At 45.3% G+C, this 19,189-nt stretch overlaps 1 protein-coding gene across 3 annotated transcripts in view; it reads left to right on the top strand.

Annotated features, from left to right (window-relative positions):
• The first annotated feature begins 2,906 nt into the window (after positions 1-2,906).
• The window catches only part of COL20A1 (collagen type XX alpha 1 chain), a 95,296-nt gene continuing 79,013 nt past the window's right edge, over positions 2,907-19,189 (top strand). The window contains exons 1-3 of one of the 3 annotated variants that reach the window (XM_043527475.1): positions 2,907-3,034; positions 10,116-10,203; positions 16,650-16,760. In XM_043527475.1, the coding sequence (XP_043383410.1) occupies positions 10,128-10,203; positions 16,650-16,760 (187 nt within the window). In that variant the 5' untranslated portion in view covers positions 2,907-3,034; positions 10,116-10,127. Of the gene's footprint in view, positions 3,035-5,365; positions 5,387-9,226; positions 9,452-10,115; positions 10,204-16,649; positions 16,761-19,189 lie in introns of those variants that run through there. The other 2 variants (XM_043527477.1, XM_043527476.1) reach the window with 2 other exon arrangements.

Below are 19,189 nucleotides of genomic sequence, written 5' to 3'. Positions count from 1 at the left end.
CCAGAGAAATCTGATTCTAGGCATTAGGGATGGAAACCTGGCTTTATAGACGTCAATGGAATTTTTGCAATTAATTTAGTTGAGGACAAGATTTCACCCTGTTGTTGGATTGAGAATCACTTACTCAGCAGCTGGGTCTAACAAATATTTATTAAAGCAAAACACTCAGAGTAGTAATCAGTTACTCACAAGTGGGAAGCTTATCAGGACGATCTCATCACAGTCAATGAGACAATATAGCTTCAACCTCCCTTTGTTACACAAACTTATTTATAACTTTTTGTTATCTTATGTATTAGTCTCTCATTTCCACATTAAATCTCCTCCTCTGTCAGTACAGGTTTAGTGTGAGTTCAAACTGCTCTTTGATAGCTTTTTAGTTACTTTATCTTTTCTTGTCCTTTCAAACATGATTGCTTCAAAATTTCTTACATGTGCATAACACTCAACAGGATTACTCTGCAGTTTCTTACACATACACTCTTCTACTTATGCTTACGCTGTTAAATGTTATCAGAACCGACTCTTCAAATCTACAACAGGCTTCTGTCAGCCCTAAATATGCCTTTACTCCCAACATTTGTGAGTTAATTCATTACTGGAGCTGGCTGGGAAATGGAATTTCTGTCCTGAGGGGCGAAGGGGGGGAATATTTCTTGGAATCTTTTCATCCCGGATTGGGCAAAAAAAGCCAAAACCAATTTTTTTTTCCAGTCCTGAAATTCTGCAATGTTTTATTTTGGGAACACTGAAAGATTCCTGCTGTATCTCTGACATGAAATATGACCAGTCAGCAAGCCAGGCAACTGGAGAGCCAAAAAGCTTGCCTATCAGTCAGGTGAGCAGCCCAGTAATCCACTTAATTTGGGGCCTAAATGGCAGCTGACCTTCTGAAAATCTGAGCTTGATTATAGATGCTGAAGAGTTGTGAAAATCTGTCCCCAAGTGTGCATCATTAATGGACATGACTGTAGAAATGGTTGCTCTATTGATTTACTGCGGCCCCTTGCATTGCCTCTGCTGTTGATGAAAGACAACTATTCATTCCCCTATCATTGGTGCAGCTAGCATAGGGATTTGTTGCGATACTGCTCAGCAAATCACTATAATATCGGACAGCAAGATATTGTAGCGGAGGATACACAGAGGTCCTTGCATGTACTAGAGGGAAACTGGGCAATCTTTCAATCCATTTATCAAGATGCTGGCAGTTCTCATTTCCAGCCAGGTGAAATAAACCACGTGCAAAGAAAGCTGATCGGTATCCAGAGCGTCTTAATAGATATACTAGTTTAAACTCCAGTTTGACTTGGATGCATAAGTTGTGTGTCAACTCTAGGGTCTACTCCAAACTGTAGGGTTCTCTCTAAGTGTAGGAAAGGCCAGTAAAGGTCCATGTTGTTAGGTTCCCAAGGCAAGTAGAGAGGGATACCATACCACAGAGTCATAGAATCATAGAGTATCAGGGTTGGAAGGGACCTCAGGAGGTCATCTAGTCCAACCCCTGCTCAAAGCAGGACCAATCCCCAACTAAATCAAACCAATCCCCAACAAAATCAACCTTCCTTTGGATCCAGAACTGAGTGCAGAGGCCCCAAACCCAATAATGAAGTTTGGATCTGGATCAAGATTTTCCCCCAAAGTTCAGATGTGGGTGGGGCACAGGGTTTCATTTCACGCATACTTTTAGTTTTAGGATAAACAGTAGCAACTATAGGCAGCTATTAAAATCCGTGGGAAGTCCAAGAAAAGTAAATTGCTTTAGTTAAAGGGAGAAGTGTGTGGGTTACAGTGAAGGAATTATGAAACACACTTTGTTTTCTTTTGATAAGGTTGAAGCTGTTTGTTTCAGTTTTTGCATAAACTATATTATAATAATTTGTATAATATTAAATGTTTAAAATAAAGCACTTTTATGTAATTTGAATATTTCTGAAATGAAACTTTTCAGAAATTTAATTTTATGGAATTTTTTTGCCTTTTCATTCTGATTCAGGATGAAAGAAAATTCCAAAATGTTGGAATTTCCCATGCAATGGAAATTGCAAGTTTTTCCACCAGCTGTAATTGTGACAACAAATAGGATAGTGCCACTGTTAATCACTGGAGATCTCTTTTAAAATCTAGTCTAAAATTATAACACAGTTAGGATGCCACTGTCATCTACTGTATTCTGGGCAGTGGGTCCAAACCCTGGACCTTTCACTGAACCTCAGTGGTGCTGCTGGTGGGAGAAGAGGTTTCTTTCAGAATAATCTCCAGTTGCAAACTTGATTCTATAGCTTTGGCGATGGGTCAGATACAAAAGCTGACAGTATTTCACTAACACTACTCGTTTCACAGGATTTTGGCCCAGAACAGTGTAAATCTTACGATTGCCGCTAATGTTGTGAAACTTCCACAATCTGGGGCCAAAATTACATCCAGCAGTTAATAAGACTTCAGCAGCATCAAACTCTGCTCCCATGATTCAGGTCCCAGTCTTGCAAAACTTACAGGTGTGCTTAACTTCACTCAAGGACATGCAGGATCAGGGCCTCTGAAACATCCAGGTAACTTAATCAGATGTGGAAATGTCCAGCTTGAGCTATCTCTAATTCGGAGTTAGTAAAATGCAGGGGAATTCCACCTTGCCTTCCTTGCTGCACTCCCAAGAAATTCATAGATCTCCTCCTTGCTGGATGGTTAGTATTTGAGCCCTCCCAATATGATTAACAAAATCAAGCATGGTTTGCAGAAAAATAAAATAATCTATTTTACAAACCAGGTTTGATTAGCCTTATGTAGGAGCCCAAATCTGAAGTGTTGTTCTGTGGTTGGTGTGTAAAGAGGGTGGGGGAGAAATCAATAGTACATTCTCTCTCTCTCTCTCTCTCTCTCTCTCTCTCTCTCTCTCTGTCAGCAGTCGAGAAATCTTTCAAGCATTCTGAGAGGCGGGCGAAGTGCTGGCTTCCTTTGTCAGAGATCAAGAATGTAGCTGGATTCTTTGCACCTCCTCAGCCAACTTCAGGGAACATAAAATTGAAAAGCAAAGGTTTGTGACAGATCCTTGTTGGTTTCTAAGCTGTTTTGATTTCTCTGTGCTAGGCTACAGGGGGCTGTATTGTTTTGTAGAGTGTGCTTTTTTGCCTTTACTCTTTCTTTTCTCTTGACAGAATAAAGAACTTTTATAGACCTGTAAACTTTGTGAAACTCCCAGCTAGTGCATTGACCTAGCTAAAGTTTGATGGTTTTGTACAGTTCTCAATTCCATAGTGACAGCAGGTCCTGACAGCTTAGAACTTTGATCTCTTTCAGGTGAACTCACATTATCCTGTGATGAAGTGTAAATTCCCCCAGAACTGAGAGGAATGTCCTTCTTGTAATCACTTGATGCTCTGTAGATAGTGAATGATTCCTATTAGAGAGTGGTGGACATTAGAAAAGGAACCCAGTTTCGATCTTTAGTGACTTTTTTGTGGCACACAACCTGAGGGAATTTCTTATGAGGAGTGAAGTAGTTAGAAGGGTTTGTTAGCTCACAGCTGAAGGTCTGATGATAATCCTGGTTGTCTGGATTGTTTTTCCCCAACTGTTTCTGTGTTTATATGCCTGTACCAAACTGGTACTAAGCTTATCTATGGTTTGGGGAATTTTCACACTGTAAGGGAACCTAGTACCTTAGTATTCCTTTGAGGTTTTTCTCTCCTAATCTTTCTTCAGTTTCCAAGTCCCTTTAGATTCCTATTAACAGCATCTTTAAATTCTCTGCAATTTACCTATTGAACATGGTGAAGGTAAATAATAGGAGCAAAAACAAAGATGCTAAGTCCCTTGTAGGGGGGCATGAGAAAATATTGGTTTAGAGGGGTCCTGGCCCTTTGCTTGTTTTATACAGCACATCATGCAGCCCCGACTACATCATCAACAGTGTGGCAGGTGCTGGAAAAGCACCCCACAAAATGTTTTGGTTTCAATGACTAGGCATTTTTCACCAAAAAACTCACACTTTTTTGAAAAATTCCTAACCAGCTGTCCCACTCTTTCATGGGTGTTTTTTTCAAGTCTGATTTTGCAAATGTTCCAGTCCTGAGATAGCAAGTCACCCCATGATGCTAAGCAGGTATCTCTTCCTGGGATCTGGAGCAGGTGACTGACTCTGGAAGGTGTTTGGGAAGCTTAGAACTAACTGAGCTTACCAACTCCAGGTGTGTCAATCTCTGAAGGGAAATTCCACTCTGCCAATGATGCTGGCTTCACCTGTTGTCTTCTCCCATGAGTATCTTTGTGGTTTTTCTCATGAAGCCTCTTGTGAATGGAAAATCCTCTCTGACCTAGGCCATAACAAGGCACCTTCAGCAGAGGTGCTTGAAAAGCATGATAATTTTGTAGAAAACCTAAATTTTTTTTGGTTGAAAATAAAAATTTTGAAAATCTTGTATTGCAAACTTGGAAAATGTTATCCGGCTCTAACCTTCAAATCCCACCCCCAAAATGCACTTGTTACTGATGGGAAATTGCAAATTGACAATGGCTAGGGGAGAAGGTTGCTAATATAAATGAATTTAATGTTTTTAACGATCAGGAACCAGCTAAGACAGACAATGTAAATGCATGCTCCTCTTGCTGGCTCTTCTTGCTGCTAGCTTCATCCCTTCCTATTGCTGATGTTAGCTTGTTGCATCTTGTTTAAATTAGACCATCTACGGTTTTGCATCCGATGAAGTGAGCTGTAGCTCATGAAAGCTGATGCTCAAATAAATTGGTTAGTCTCTAAGGTGCCACAAGTCCTCCTTTTCTTTTTGCGGATACAGACTAACACGGCTACTACTCTGAAACCTGTGGTTTGTGGTTTTCCAGATGCATTTGTGCAACACCAAGCACTCTGAGCCTGATTGGAGCCTTTGAGCACTACTCCTATATTATAACAACAACAATAATATTATTATTAGACCCACTTTGAAAGGTGGCATGTTCCCACACAGAGGAAATCCTAGTGACTGGGAAATAGGTATCATGTGCTCTGTGTACTGTCCATGAATTCCTTCCTTGAGTAAGTAATGGGAGAAAGAATCCACATGCCAGAAGCTCTGTGCTGTCAGAAGGGATGATGTCATATTGGTCCTATCAGTATCTTGCACCTCACCTCTGCATGGCTGAATGCTTACACCGTTAATGGCAGAAATAAACAGGTGGAACAACATGGGAGGCAGTTTGCTGTTCAGCAGTTAACCCTGAGCGTCTGAAATCTCACTCATCTGCTGTTGGAGGAGGGATAACACTGCCTAACTTTCATCCACACTTTCCAGCTGTGGATCTCAAAGCACGTTACCCAGAAGCTCAGTATTGTTATTTTCACTTTACAGGTGGGGAAACTGAGGTACAGAGGTGAAGTGACCTACCCAAGGTAACCCAGCAGGCCTGTAGCAGAACCCAGGTCTCCTGAGTCCTAGTTTAGTGCTCTATGCACTAAGCCGTAAGGATGCAAGTGTTCTTCTGACCCTTGAGTAATTTTCAGAGTCAACACTTGATAAATATGATAAATATATTACTCTCCCCACTGAAGCTTAAAGGTACGATCTTCTGTCTGAATCGGAACATTGCAATGGGCTTGATCCAACACCCATTAATGTAAACAGGGGATTTTTTATATTGAAAAGCATTATATAAGAGCCAGGTGTTATTAATTACTTCGCTTTCTTTACTTAATGGACTTTGGATCCTGCTTAATCTTTGCTGAAGTGGAGAAACCCATGTACAATTCAATATTATTCCTCCAGATGGCACTCTCTTTGCCTCTGATCTTCCTTGCAGAGCTATGGGAAAGATTGCTGGCATAATAAATAAGGAGCAATGAAAAAATTAGTATTCCTAATTTTAATTCAGGGCCTTTTTTGCAAATCCCGAATTGTTGGCTTTGCATCAGGCATTCATAAAAAGGCGGGCTTTGCATTTTTTGATATGAAGGTTGATCTTTACCTAAACACAATTTCAAAATGGGGATATTTTTCCAGGAAAATGTCTATCTAAAATAGAAATGAGAAGCAAGATGCTGAAGCTTTCAGATTTTCAATGGCAAATTGCAATTGTTTCACAAAAGCCGAGTGCCTTGCAATGAATACAGGGCACTGCAGCGGTGTAAGTTAAGTACCATATGTTGCGACTTGCATGTCTTTCCATTGCAGCATTTTACGGTTCCTGGATTAAAAGTGAAGGAAATTCTGGGTGACCTACCATTTTTCCCTTTTAACTAATGAGGAGCTGACACAATTGGTGGGAAATAGAAATTTGCCAGAGGCCACTTCGTAACCATCCATCATCTTGTACTAAATCGAAATTTCGCTGTAGAGTGAATGGTAGAACAAGGGTATACAACCTGTCTACGCCAAAAGTAATAAGACTGAATAGTGTGGCTGTAGAATGGCAGATGCTGATTATATGTTGGACTACGTGAAACAAGGCCAATAGAATAAACTTTAAACATAGAAACCATGAGACACTGGGCCTGGTGTTCCATCACTTGAATTGGTTTTGCCCTGGTGTAAATACATTGACTTCAATGGAGTTGGACCTGATTCACAGCCTGTTGAAGTTGATAGGAGTGCTTCCACTGACCTTAGTGAGCTTTGGAAGTGGTCCTTTGTCCAGTGTAAGAAAGGAGAATCAGACTCTTGGTTCATAAACAGTGCTCTCACTTACAGTGCTGTAGATTCAGATCCACTCTTTAGAACACCAAATAGAATTTCCCCCTTGGTCTATAGTGGGAACAGTTTGTCCAGGGATACCTCAGGTTCTTGCAAAGCTCTTCATGGTGTGTGAAGGAGCAATGAGCCAAGGCCATTATGTCTCATGACTGTGGCAACGGAAGAAGGACTTGTCACTTCCTGATGAGAGCAGTGGAAATGGACTGGGTAAATAACCAACCAGATGTTTCCATAAGAGAAAAATCCCTCTTTTCTGCATGAAGATGAATTCCTCTTTTGTTAGAGAAGGGCCTGAACTAGGAAACCCAGATCCATATTTTGAACCCCTGTCCCAAATTCCAGGGCTGTCTGGCTTTAGGGTATTGGCATTATAAGGAGGGGACCAGTCAGAAAATTCAGGTCTGGATTCATATTACACATCAAGTTTGGATCTGCTGGTGTGGCTCAGACCTTTCACTTCATATGGTCCAGTTTAGGGTTCAGATTGACAACTGTTTGCCCAACACGTGAGACCATTATCAAAGCGAATTAAGGACTCGCTCTCAAGATTGGCAGGCCCAAAGTTGGCATCTCCCCATCTCTTTAAAATAAAATAAAACAAACACCCCCCCCAATCCCATGTATTTTAGCCAGATGCATGTAATACCTTAAAAGAGAAATTGACTGGTGGTGTGGAGGGCCAGTGTTTGGATCTCCCTTGCTGTTACAGCTGGTAGTAAAAAAGTGTTTTGTTTTTCATGAAAAGCTGAGAGGGAAACTGGAAAAAAAAAATCATTTTCACTTAAATATCTTGTGGATTTTTTCAGGTTTTCATTGCTCTTTGCCTGAAGCCCTGCAAAATATTGAGGAATTGGAAATTTTGTCAAAAGCCTTTGTGTGTTGGTGGTTTTAATTTTCTTTTACGAAACAAGTTTCAGTGCAAAGTTTAACAGTTTCTACTGGCTAGTTCAGTGCTGAAGAGGGGCTGTGCGGGGTACTGTAAGGGTCCCTGCACCAGCCCTACAGGGTATGGCTGCACGGCAGCTGGGAGCTGGCTCAGAAGCCAGCACCCAAGGCTTAGTGCAGGCCTCTGCGGAACCATGGATCTGGGTTTATGCAGATGTAGTGGCTTCCACTCCTGTGCACCTGGCCTAGAGGAGCTGCAGTGGCTATTCCAGCCTATCCAGTAGCAGTGTTATTGGGGCAGCCCAAGAATCAACAAGTTTGTTTGTTTTTCTGTAGGACCTACGTAAATGATAATCGGTTTTACTTTAATATTTCTCAGGAATAAAACTGTGGGTTTAAAATGTTCAAAAATAGTTAACTGGGGATGAGATCTGGATTTTAGCCCCCAGAGGCCTGTAACATTTTGAAGGCCCTATCCTGCAAGGTGCTGAGTGCCCTTAACTCCCATTGAACAAGGAAAGCAAAGGATCAGGGTCTTAGACAGTGCAAATATATGGCCTAAAGCACTGTAGTTATAATTGTCCTTTGATTGCACTTCTCCCTTCCTTGTGTTGCCCAGAGAACCTGACAAGCTCATGATCTCCTGTCACCTTCCCTGTGCAGCCATGCATCATGCTGTTGCCTTTCTACCTAATGAGAGCTTTGGTGAGAGAGAGTGGAAACAAATTGCTTTGAAAACCCACAAAACACCTTCTGAGTGGGGGAAGAAGAGAGGAATCAAAAGAAAGTCCTCGCTGGCACCGGGGCAGAAAGCAATACATAAAGAGATGCTTGCTGTCAGGCATTGATTGTTCAGAAAGCTGAAGGAGCCGGGGTGAGATTGCCTGGCAGTGCAGGAAGGCAGATGGAGGAAACCGCTCACCGAGCGAGTCCTGCAGTGACATGATTGAAACCGATAGCCTCCCCCGTGAGGAGGTGCTTTGCTCTACCTTCGTCATCCATCTTGTGAAGCAGAAGGCATTGCTGAGAGAGGGCTGATTGCAGTGTAGAGGAATTGGGTACCAAGCACTATATGCTAGCGGGATTGCTCATATCACTCTGCAGCCAGCCTCTTCCATACTGTGGTGTTATTTTGATGCAGGCGAAACGGGCTGAGTGAAGTTGCCCAACACAGGCCTGGCGAGGGGGAGCGAATAGTCTGTGTGTATCCGTGTTAGCAGGTGTGCAGATTCCCCAGGATGTTGTGAGGCAGGAGCAGCAGGGGGATTCAGCATTTGTGAAATTGTAGGCTGTTTTTATAGCAACTTCTGGCTCTTTGAATTGCTGGTTCCCTAAGCCCCCAAAGCACGATAATTGCTCATTCAGCAGTGGCTGAGTCAGGGAGCCCCCAAAGCCATTCCCAGGGCTTGAGTTTGTGGAGCAGGCATCTCTGACCTACGAACCATAAAGCACTCAGACCAAGGATCTGCCAACATTAGGGAAAGACTCCCACTGACTGGGTTTTGGATCATAAGCCACAGCACGGGTGCAGGAGCTTGCACTGCAGGTCTGTCCATCTGTCTGCATCACGAATGGTGTAGGATTGAAGCCCTGGGTCCACGCAGACCTGGATGTGGATCTGAATTTTGTCAATGTTTTAGTTGCACAAGAGTCTCAATCCCGTTCCCGGAGTTTTGCTTTGAGTTTAGGGTTTGAACACGCATTGAAAGCAGGCAACACCTTCAGTTTTGAATCCGAATATTCCTCTTCTTTTCAACGCTGCTCAGGAGACGAGCCAAAACAAAAAACTATCCAAATGCGTCCCTGGTGTAACGTCAGTGAAGTTATGCCAAGAATTAACGTGGCCCTCATCTCTGGACTGCCGGCCCTACAAGCGCAATCAGGTGTGTGATTATAAAGCTGCGTCCCTCCTGCTCCATCATCACAACAATTGCAATGTCGTACAATCTGTGCTTTGAAGAGTGTTCACTGAATAATGCTTCTCCGGTGGGCATAAAGTGCGGACTTGTTTCAATTCTTTCCCTCCCCTTATATTGTATTCCAGAGACCTGAGAGAGGCGCTGGGTTATTCTGATGTAGCTGTGTTTTGACTTTTGCTGTGACGATTGGGAATTTTTTTTTTTCATTTTATTTTCAAAAACCCAGGCAATTCTGAATTCAGAACTGGCAATTTTGCTGATGAGACTTACACTGCAGCAGCCTAGAACTGCGTTACCTCTATTGGCTTCACAGTGCTGAGAAAGGATTAAAAAAAATGTTGTTTAAATCAAGCAGATGTAAAGAAACACGGGGCCAAAGTCTGCTCTGTTAGCTGTGTTGAAACTAGTGATGGTTCTGGAGGCTGAATGGCTCGTCGTAGACGGCATCATTACATTGCCTGTCAGTGAGCCCCTCAGTCCAGTCTTAGGGTGACCACTGCTAGGTGTGAGAGGGGAGCATTCGCTCTTCTGCCTATTTATCAACAAGGGAGCCAAATTAGTCCATGCAGTAAGTGTGGTTTTGTTTGTTATGTGGTTAGACATAAAGTGCCTTTTCCTCTCCATATAGGACCAGGACGTCATGCTGTGTCACCGTTCCTTCTTGTTTGCCTGCATAACCTTGGCGAGTCATGTCACAGGACACGTGCATGGTCAAGGTAAGCAGGGGCTCTCTGATCACTTTTAAAATTGGCATTGGATACAGTAATTTAGGGAGTGGCTGTCACCTGAGCTAAGCTAACAGATCTAGTTGGTCCAAGGCCCTGTACTCAACTTCATCACATGTCTCGGTTTGTTCGTAACCCGATACCCTTTGATCTGGTGCAGTGTTCAAAAGTTGTGTGTGTGTGTGTGTGTTGGGGAGGATTTCAATCTGGGGTTCAATTTTGATCCTTTATACAGAGAGACCCAAAGGATGGAATTTGGAACGGGGGTCAAATCCAATACAAGCCATTTCTGTTTTGGATATCTGGAAGTACTGACCCAGAATCCCAAAATGTAGCCCCAGAAAGACGTCATTTGATATGAGACGCCCCAAATCTGAAAGGCAGACACAGCGATGGGGAGGGCTGAAAGGGAATGTTCTTCCTCTGTCCACACTGGAGAAGGTAACCCGGTCCTAACCCCCTGAAGGACTTTGGTTTTGTATTAAGAATGGGACTAAAACTGGTATAAACCATCAGCAGCCAAAACGCTGACCACGTCCAAATTACATTGGCAGTTTGCAGGGTTTCCTGGTCAGTGCAGAATCCTGTTATTTCAATGCCAGCTAAATTGCTTTTTACAGTGACATCCAGAACCGAGTGTCTGATTATCAGAACTCTCCCCGGTTTACTGCAAACAAAGGTCAGCATTAAAAAAAATGCCAAGGTGGCTTGCTTTGTGGCATCTCACATCTCTCAGTGCTGGGGAGAGAGGGAGGGATACTTCAGTTCCTAAATATATTCAGTACGTCCCTTATATAAGCACTTAACAAAGGCTCCCACACAGAGACTTCTTATGATTTTGCCTCTTTGACCTTGCACCGCCTCTGGCTATGCAATCACAGCATCTCCTGCCTTCTGGAGACGGGCACTAAATGGCTAAGGGTCTGGATGGTCTGAAGGCACCTGAGTGCCAGATCGATTCAGGTGACATACCCAGGTGTCCCACTTTAGAGTCAGGCTGATGCAGCCATTAATAAAGGACCCTTCATATTTTCAGTGCCATTGTGTTGTTTAGGCCTGAGCTGTCGCAGTACCACAAGAACGGTTAGCGGAACTAGTCTGAACACAACTGGGATAATTACACACAGAGCACATGTGTTCCTAATGTGGATTGCCATGCCACCTGGTTGGCTGGCAGTAGTGTTTCCTTAATTCTCGTGGATGACATTGCTGTGTGCTGGGCAGATGATCAGGTGGGTAACTGGTGGAGGGTGATACATGTGGTTAGGGGGACTTTTAAAGTACAGTTATGGCCAGAAAAGTGGTTTAAAAAAAGTTATGGATCCACTTCCTTTGCTGATGAAAATAATCACTTCTGCTGGTAGCACTGGAGAGCCAATCCAGCAACTGGAGAGAGAGCTGGAGTCTATTCTGGTCTGTAGAATTGCTCATGAATTTCCTGTGGCATAATTATTACTTGGGATTGAGGAATGAGCAGGGAAAAGCTTACGTTGACTTTTAATGGCTGAGGTTGGGTTTGCAGGCCTGGTGGTTACACAAATCCTCTTCTTTATTTTTCCTTGTAAAGCGAAAAGTTTTGAAGAAGAAAACACAGAGAGACAAAGATGAAACCAATTTTCTACCAAACAAGAGTCCAGGGCAAACTAACAGTAAATATGCCTCAGAGAAAACAGGCAATGTTATCAAACATAACAGAAGATTTAAGTTGAGGACTGGGATAATAGCTGTACAGCAGATCAAATGGAAGCATGCTAGACAGACCTATCTAAAGAGTCAGAAGAGAGGTCATGAGTTAGCTTCATTGCCTTCATCTTTATTTTGGTCAAATGTCCCTGTCATCTCTGACAGACTCTGTTAATATTTATGCTTCTGAACATTAGCCATAAAAGTTTAGGGCGGCTGATGTCCAAGGCAATGAGTGTGATATCCTAGTAGCTCTTATCAGTGACTGTGAGACATAAACCCAACTATTAGAAAGATCTGCTAAGCCTATGGAATCCTACATGGATATTCACTGCCCCAGCTCAGTTCTGGTTTTCCTTCTTTCTTTGTGTCAGATCAATAGCAGGGCAGCCTTAGACAGATCACTCCTAACCTAGCATTGGCCAGGTCACCTCTGCCCCCATAACGTCCGTAACAGCTGGTGGATTACACTGATGTTATCTACAGTCCAAGTTCTGGGCCCTGCACAACTGCCAGAGTAAACAAGTGGCATGTAGGAAAATGACACAGGCTAGCTCTACACTGCAGCGGGGTGTAAGCCTCCCAGCCCAGGTAGATAGATCTACGTTATAGGGCTCAAGCTAGCATGCTAAAAATAGCTGCCTTGGACCAGTGGTGTCATGGTAAAAAAGAAGTGGGTAAATTAGCTCTGTGTGTTCCACACAGGGCAACGGCAGGGTGGGTACTCAGGCGTGAAGAGGTGCCCTTAGTTTGAATTGGGTTTAAGCTAGAATGACATCGGGGGCGAAAACCAGAAGTGCCGTGAAAATGCATTTGTGGCTCTCATTTTCACCCGCAGAGTGATCACACACCACCAGCATTTGCTTATCACGGGAGAGCAGGGGCGAGTAAACGCTGTATTCCCCAAGTGAGAAGTGAAGGGCATTTACTTGTAACTACGCTATTGGTGTGGATGTTGCGGCTTGGGCCGCAGCGGTGGCTCTCAAGCCCAGGGGGTTGGGTGGGCTTGAGATCCCGAGCTGCAGCTCACATCGTGATGTCTCCTCTGCTGTCTTTAGCAAGCTAGGTCAAGCCTTGTTAGCATGAGTCTGGTTACCCAGGCGGGGAGGCTCACGTCCAGTTGCAGTGTAGACACACCCACCAGTGCCAGTGCTAGTCCATTGCGGGGTCTAAGCAGGAATATTTTGGGGGGCCCCGCACAAAACATATACTCATTAATAGGGTGCCCCCTTGAGCTGCTCGGGGCCCGAAGCAATTGCTTAGTCTGCTTGTGCCTAGAGCCAGCTCTGATACCCACAGGGGTCTGTTATGAAGTCACCTTCTAGGGATTTAGGTGGCAGTGGGATTAGACCAGTGGATCTAAGTAGTTGCATCCCACCCTTGAACCTATCCTCCAGTCCCCTCTCCACAAGGCTGTGGGAGACTGCTGTGAACTGTGCTCTGTGACATGCAGGGAGCGTGAAGGTCTCCTGTGTAGCCTCTTTGCACCTTGCCCCTTTCAGCAGCAGGTCCATGCTGGTTCTGCTGTGTTCAGAACCTTCTGGGTAAGTGATTAGTTCTTGGGTTTCTTGGAAGGTGGCAGTCTGTCTGGATTTGAAAGGACATATATCCATGCTGTGTACCTGACAATCCTCCAAAGCGTCCATTTAGACCCTGGCCGTAACTCCACGTCAATCGGAGAGCAAGGTTACGATACCAAAGAGTGCATGTAGAACCCAGAGCGGACAGACAGTGGGGCTTTCAGGGAGCTGGAACTCATTTGCATCCAGAATATAACAGCTCTTTAGAGAGTCTTGTCCTTCTCATATTCATCTGCGGGCATTCTGGCCTTTTTAACTTTTGGGATCCTAGCATTAGGGCTGAAAAGCGGGATGGCACGTGTCCATCAGAAGACAGCTCCCTGTTTCATCACGCTATGAATCCATCATTGTTCCATTCTCTTTCCCCATTTCTGCTTAGACTTGACTCTGGGTCTAGTCCTTCCAAAACTCTCTGCCCCTGCTCTTTAAAAGACAGGGTGCGGGGGAAGGAAAAAAGACTTTTCATTTCCTCCGTTTTGTTTTTGCCTGGGTCGTATGTGAATCTGAGCCTTGTTTTCCTAAAATAGTTGTCTGCTAGCTGAGATGTTTTCAGGAAGTGGCTGAATCCAAAGGTTAAGGTGCAGATGTTGGGCTGAAACAAGTAGGCCCTCATTGCCTAAAACATTGCTAGCTGCTGCTTTGTGTCTTGGGTTGTGACTACCCAGTAAAAGCTGGCAGAAGGCATTTGAGTGGAAGACCTGTTCGATCCAAGTGGGCACTCAGGATAGTGCCATTCAGTGGGAGGCTTTTCCCTACAAGCACAGTTGGTCAGTTCTGAACATTGAACCTCCGGGTGTTTATAAGTTTACTATCATTAAATCACAAAGTAGGGGAGGGGAAAAGGGTTTCTAAATGGTTTCTAAGGAATAGTCAAACTCCTCGACTTTGATGGTTTGTCCAGGCTGTGTTTGGCTCCTCAAGAATATTGTTCATTGTTGACTTTTATCTTTTAGGGCCTACATTTTTTAGGGGGTCTCTCTGTCTTTGCACATTTTGCAAATGCAGATGTGTATCTGTATTTGCAAAAGAGTGAATGGTCACGGCAACCGCTACTTCTATGCACAATGCAGTATTTGTGCATTCACTTACCAGTTTTACATGTGCAAATGCTGCTTTTTAAACTGTGCATCTGCAACTGCACTCCTAATTTTTTTTAATGAAGTTACGACAGTTGCATGTGCAACTCTGGTAGTCATTGGCCATTTGCATTCTTAGTTACCAGTTTGCCTTGCAATCATGGTGATTACAAATGAAATGAGCAATTCTTTCCACATTTTTGCTGCACATTTTTGAAAATGCAGTCGGAGGACACGCTCCCATGTTGAATTTCATGGGTGCAATTAGGGAAACCTACTGAAAAGGTTGCTTTTAATTTGCATGTTATATTCAGGTGGAGGGACTATAAATCTGCCTGGTTTACACCCTACATCCAATCAAGTAGCGGTATTTTGTAGCTATATTTCAGCTAAGAGTCATCATCATTTAAAAAAAGAAAAGGAGGACTTGTGGCACCTTAGAGACTAACCAATTTATTTGAGCATGAGCTTTCGTGAGCTACAGCTCACTTCATCGGATGCATTCAGAGGATGCAGTGAGCTGTAGCTCACGAAAGCTTATGCTCAAATAAATTGGTTAGTCTCTAAGGTGCCGCAAGTCCTCCTTTTCTTTTTGCGAATACAGACTAACACGGCTGCTACTCTGAAACCTGTCATCATTTAAAAGAGTAACATGAGTTTAGGGATCTAGTTGGAAGCTAGGGAATCTCTCTGAAATGGAGATTTGAAGGGAATGGGTGTCAGGAATCAGGGCCTGCATCAGAGCCAGGCTGTGGCAACCTAACGAGCACAGCCGCCCTGTAACAGGCTGCCTGATGGGCTCTGCCACCTGACTGGTGGGAAGAGTCAGCAGACCAGCTCTTAAGCCCAGCAGCAGCACGCAGCAGTTGAGTGGCTGCTCAAAGCATTTGTCTGTGGCTGACGTGGCTCTGGCACCTCCTTGTTCCGGTCTGGAACCCAGCCCCATCCCTGCCTGGCCACACTCCGGGTAACCTGGTTCTGACCCTCGACTCTGATTCTTGGCCTCCGATTTGGCTGTGACCAGTGGGTCTGGCTCCGGGCTCCACTCCTGGCTACCGACTCCCGTTATAACCAGTAGGCCTGACTCCTGTTCCAACCACTAGGCATGACTGCCCATGTCCCAGTCACAAGACTGTGGGCATGTGCCCAACACATTATAAGTCTTGCTTCTTTCTCCCTGCCTGCAGTTCGTTTTCTTCTGATTTGCTGATTGTTCACTGCCTCCCTGCAGCAGCAGGAGGTTTTGGGGCTGGTACAAGCTGGAGCCTGCTGCCTTCAGAATTAGAGTCCTGTCAGGGGTTGTTACTTGCCCTTGATCAGGTTGTGTATTTTTTAACATCTGGCCTCGGAACTGTCTGGGAAACTCTCTCTGCAGAATTGTGGAACACAGACTCTCTGGGACTGTTGTACTCCTTGGCAGCTCACGTCTTATGGGTGTGTCATTTGATACCTTTCGCCTTGTTGATGTCATCCTGTTTGATGCAGTCCTAATTCCGAGACGTTTGGTGGTACGCTATGGGGAAGCCTGCACCTTGAGCCAGGGGTGTAATTCGCAGCTCGAGGAGACACACCCACGCTAGGTCTGATCCAGCTAGCTGCCTTGAGTAGAATCCCATCCGAGACGCTAGGTGCATGCTCAGGGCCGTTAGCCCTGCCCGCCACCCTGGTTATGCTCCTTGCTCACAGTGTAGATGTTACACTCTGGTCTTGCAGGCCAACTAGTGCAAAAGCCCTGGATCCACTTCGTTGCCTGTATGATCTAGCAGGTGCTGAGATGGCCACACGACTATCCTTGCCCTCCTTGTCACGTGCGCTGCTCAGCTTATCGGGAACAACTAACGGAGGGTGTCTTGCTCAGTAAATTGCTCGTTATGGTAAACTCCGTAACGTCATGGCTGGTCTGAGCCGTGACAACAGACGGGTTCTCCATTAGATGAGAGGAAGGAAAACTAGCCACGTGGAACCTGCTCCTCCAGAATTATGGGGACTGACGGATCCATCTGAAAAGCAGACGGGTGGCGAGAATGCTTGGGCTGTGTACGGCTTGCCACAGGTGCCTCTGGACCTAAGACAAGTGATGTTTCTGCTTTTCCCCCAGGGCCAAACCGGTTGAAACTAACCGTCCTCTCGGAAGACCGGCTACAGATGAAATGGAAAGAAACAGAAGGGACCATCAGCGGGTACAAGGTTCAAGTGAAGCCCATGGCAGGTATGTCCTGCTGGGATCTGGATTTGACTCTGCAAAGGATACGGGTTTCAGGAGCCGGCTGAGCCCAGCTTCCAGCTGGCGCACGTTTAGGGGCGGGGGACGACGACGACGTGGGTTTGGCGGTCAGTAAGCTCATTGTGAGCACAGCCTGCTGTGTGGCTGAGTGGGGGGAGGCTGCTGCTGCTTTCTGTGATGGTCTGAATAATCTTCAGCCACTAGTGACCCTAGAACCTCCTTGTCCCCTTCACAACCTCCTCCCGGGGCTGCTGAAGCAGCAGCGTCTCTGGTTGGGATTTTCAAAGCAACCGAAAGGAACCCGGCACCCAATTTCCACTCAAAACTCTGGAAAGTTAAGCTCCTAACTCTGTTAGGCACCACTGGGAATCTAGTACTTTAAGGGTACTGCTTTTTCACCAGGGTCTTGAAAGCTCTATGGGGTATCTGTGTTTTATCTTGTGCTTCCAGGTGGGGGAACGTCTGACCTACTTTCTGTCCATATTTACAGCCTGTGCATTTCGTCAGGGGTTTAGAGGATCGTTTCCACACAGTCTCTTGGCTTGTCCACGCACTCTAATTTCCTGGAATGCTTTGTGTTTCTAGGTAGTCATGTCAAAGCAATGGGGGAGCAGCTCTTTGCCAGTGTCCTGCATACTAATTCCGGTTCCTGAGGTCTTGAATCAGCTTCTGCATATAAATACAGTCCCTGAGTAACTGGCAAGATTTAGTGTCCTGGGCCAGAAGATCCCCAGAACCCCTTGAAATTACAGCACAAACATACGTTACGTACTGATTTTGTCATCCCTGGAAAGGGGAGGTGCCCACTTTGACACTACCTTGTCTGCTGACAATGCCATGTATGGTGCCTTACATTTTTGTATTATTCTGATGTGCAGGACACCTCTCTCTGCAGCCCTGAAGGTTTTACAGGCATTCAATCCACTAAAATAATGGTAAAATCTCACACAAGGGCGCACACAGCTCAAATTCAGACTTCTAACTCCCTCCTCCAACAGAAAAAATCCATCTAATTCTGCTGCCCCTTTTGGTAGGGGTTTTGTGGGGGGCGAGGGGGATTTTGTAGAATTCCCAGGCTCCAGGAGACCACGCTGGGGAGCAGATTCCAGAGCTGAGGACCCTTCTTGGGCAACATCCATTCATCTACTGCTCTCTTACTCCAAGGGATTTTATTCAAGCACTTCTGCTGATCACAGTGGTGTGGTGCTGTCCCTGGCTATGTCACTGAAGGACCTTGCAGTGAGGCAGAGGAGGGTAGCTATCAGTGAGGAATGCATGCATGCACACCTGTTGTTGGATGGGCTTTCACCAACCCTGCTTCTAACTCTGGAAGCGCCTGTTTGCTCAGCTGGAATGGAATGTTTATCACTTCCCCATCCCCAGTTACAACCAGGGCTGCAGTGTGCACTGGGGATTGTCAGAATTCTAGTGATCTAGGAAATTCCCTTCTCTTAGACATTCACTGCTACATGCCTAAGGCTTTCCCTAGTGCTCAGATTTAAAGAGTAATTTCTGGACCTTAAAGAAGACATCAGTTCAGAAGCTTAAGGGTCTGAAACCCGTCAGTCATAGTAGTTTCAGACGCGCGGACCTGTCAACTCAGTCAGTCACAGACTAGCAGTCCAGGGAGCCGTCGTCTCTTTCTCTCAATGTCTCCCTTCCTCTTGGTTTTGTGTCTACCACCTCCACTCAATCAGCCTCACCAGAGATGCCTCATTATAGTTCAAGCGAGCATGGGTTTGTGTCGGAGCCAGGATACTCCTTCCTTTCTTCCCCTAGGCTTATTTGAATTGCCATATGAGATCTTTCCAGGAGCTTCAGACCTTTCATTCCCTATCGGGCAGGGGTAAGATGCTGCTGTGATCATGGATGGTAAATGAGACCTTACTCCAGGGCCACAATGGGAGAATGGTGGGCACTGGCAGCACTGTCAAGCTAATCAGTGGCGCCAAGCAGACTTTCTGCTCACAGAAAACATGTGACCACTCCCCTCCCACCCCTCAGCTCCTCTCTCCCCCTTACGTGCATTTGGCTGCGGCTTTGGACAGTTAATCCGTAGGTGCTGTCCCCTCTGTTCTGCTGCTTCGTGCCATGTTGGTTCAGCAGGGGCATGTCCCCAGGAAGGTGGCAGCTGCCCAGACGCAAAGGTCCAGCTGAGATATCGTGCGTTGCTAGCTGGCGGAGGCAATGTTCCTCCAGCAGTCCCAACCGAGGGATATTACAGTGGTGGGACGGAGTTCTCCAGCACGGCAAGTTGCATTGCTTTGAGTCACAAATTCCTGCAGCAAGGGGAGGAAGGACTGGGCCGGCGACCTAACCCCAGGGGAAATGCCGCCTCAGATAAAAGCCCTCAGCAGTGTCACTGCTCAGCTCCCCACAGCAACTTCTGTCTTAGACTGATGGGTTGTGGCCAC

Source organism: Chelonia mydas, chromosome 13 (assembly GCF_015237465.2).
Source record: "Chelonia mydas isolate rCheMyd1 chromosome 13, rCheMyd1.pri.v2, whole genome shotgun sequence".
Classification (NCBI taxonomy): Eukaryota; Metazoa; Chordata; order Testudines; family Cheloniidae; genus Chelonia; species Chelonia mydas.
The sequence above is the reverse complement of the archived record's forward strand: the minus strand, read 5'-3'. Positions and strand labels throughout refer to the sequence as shown.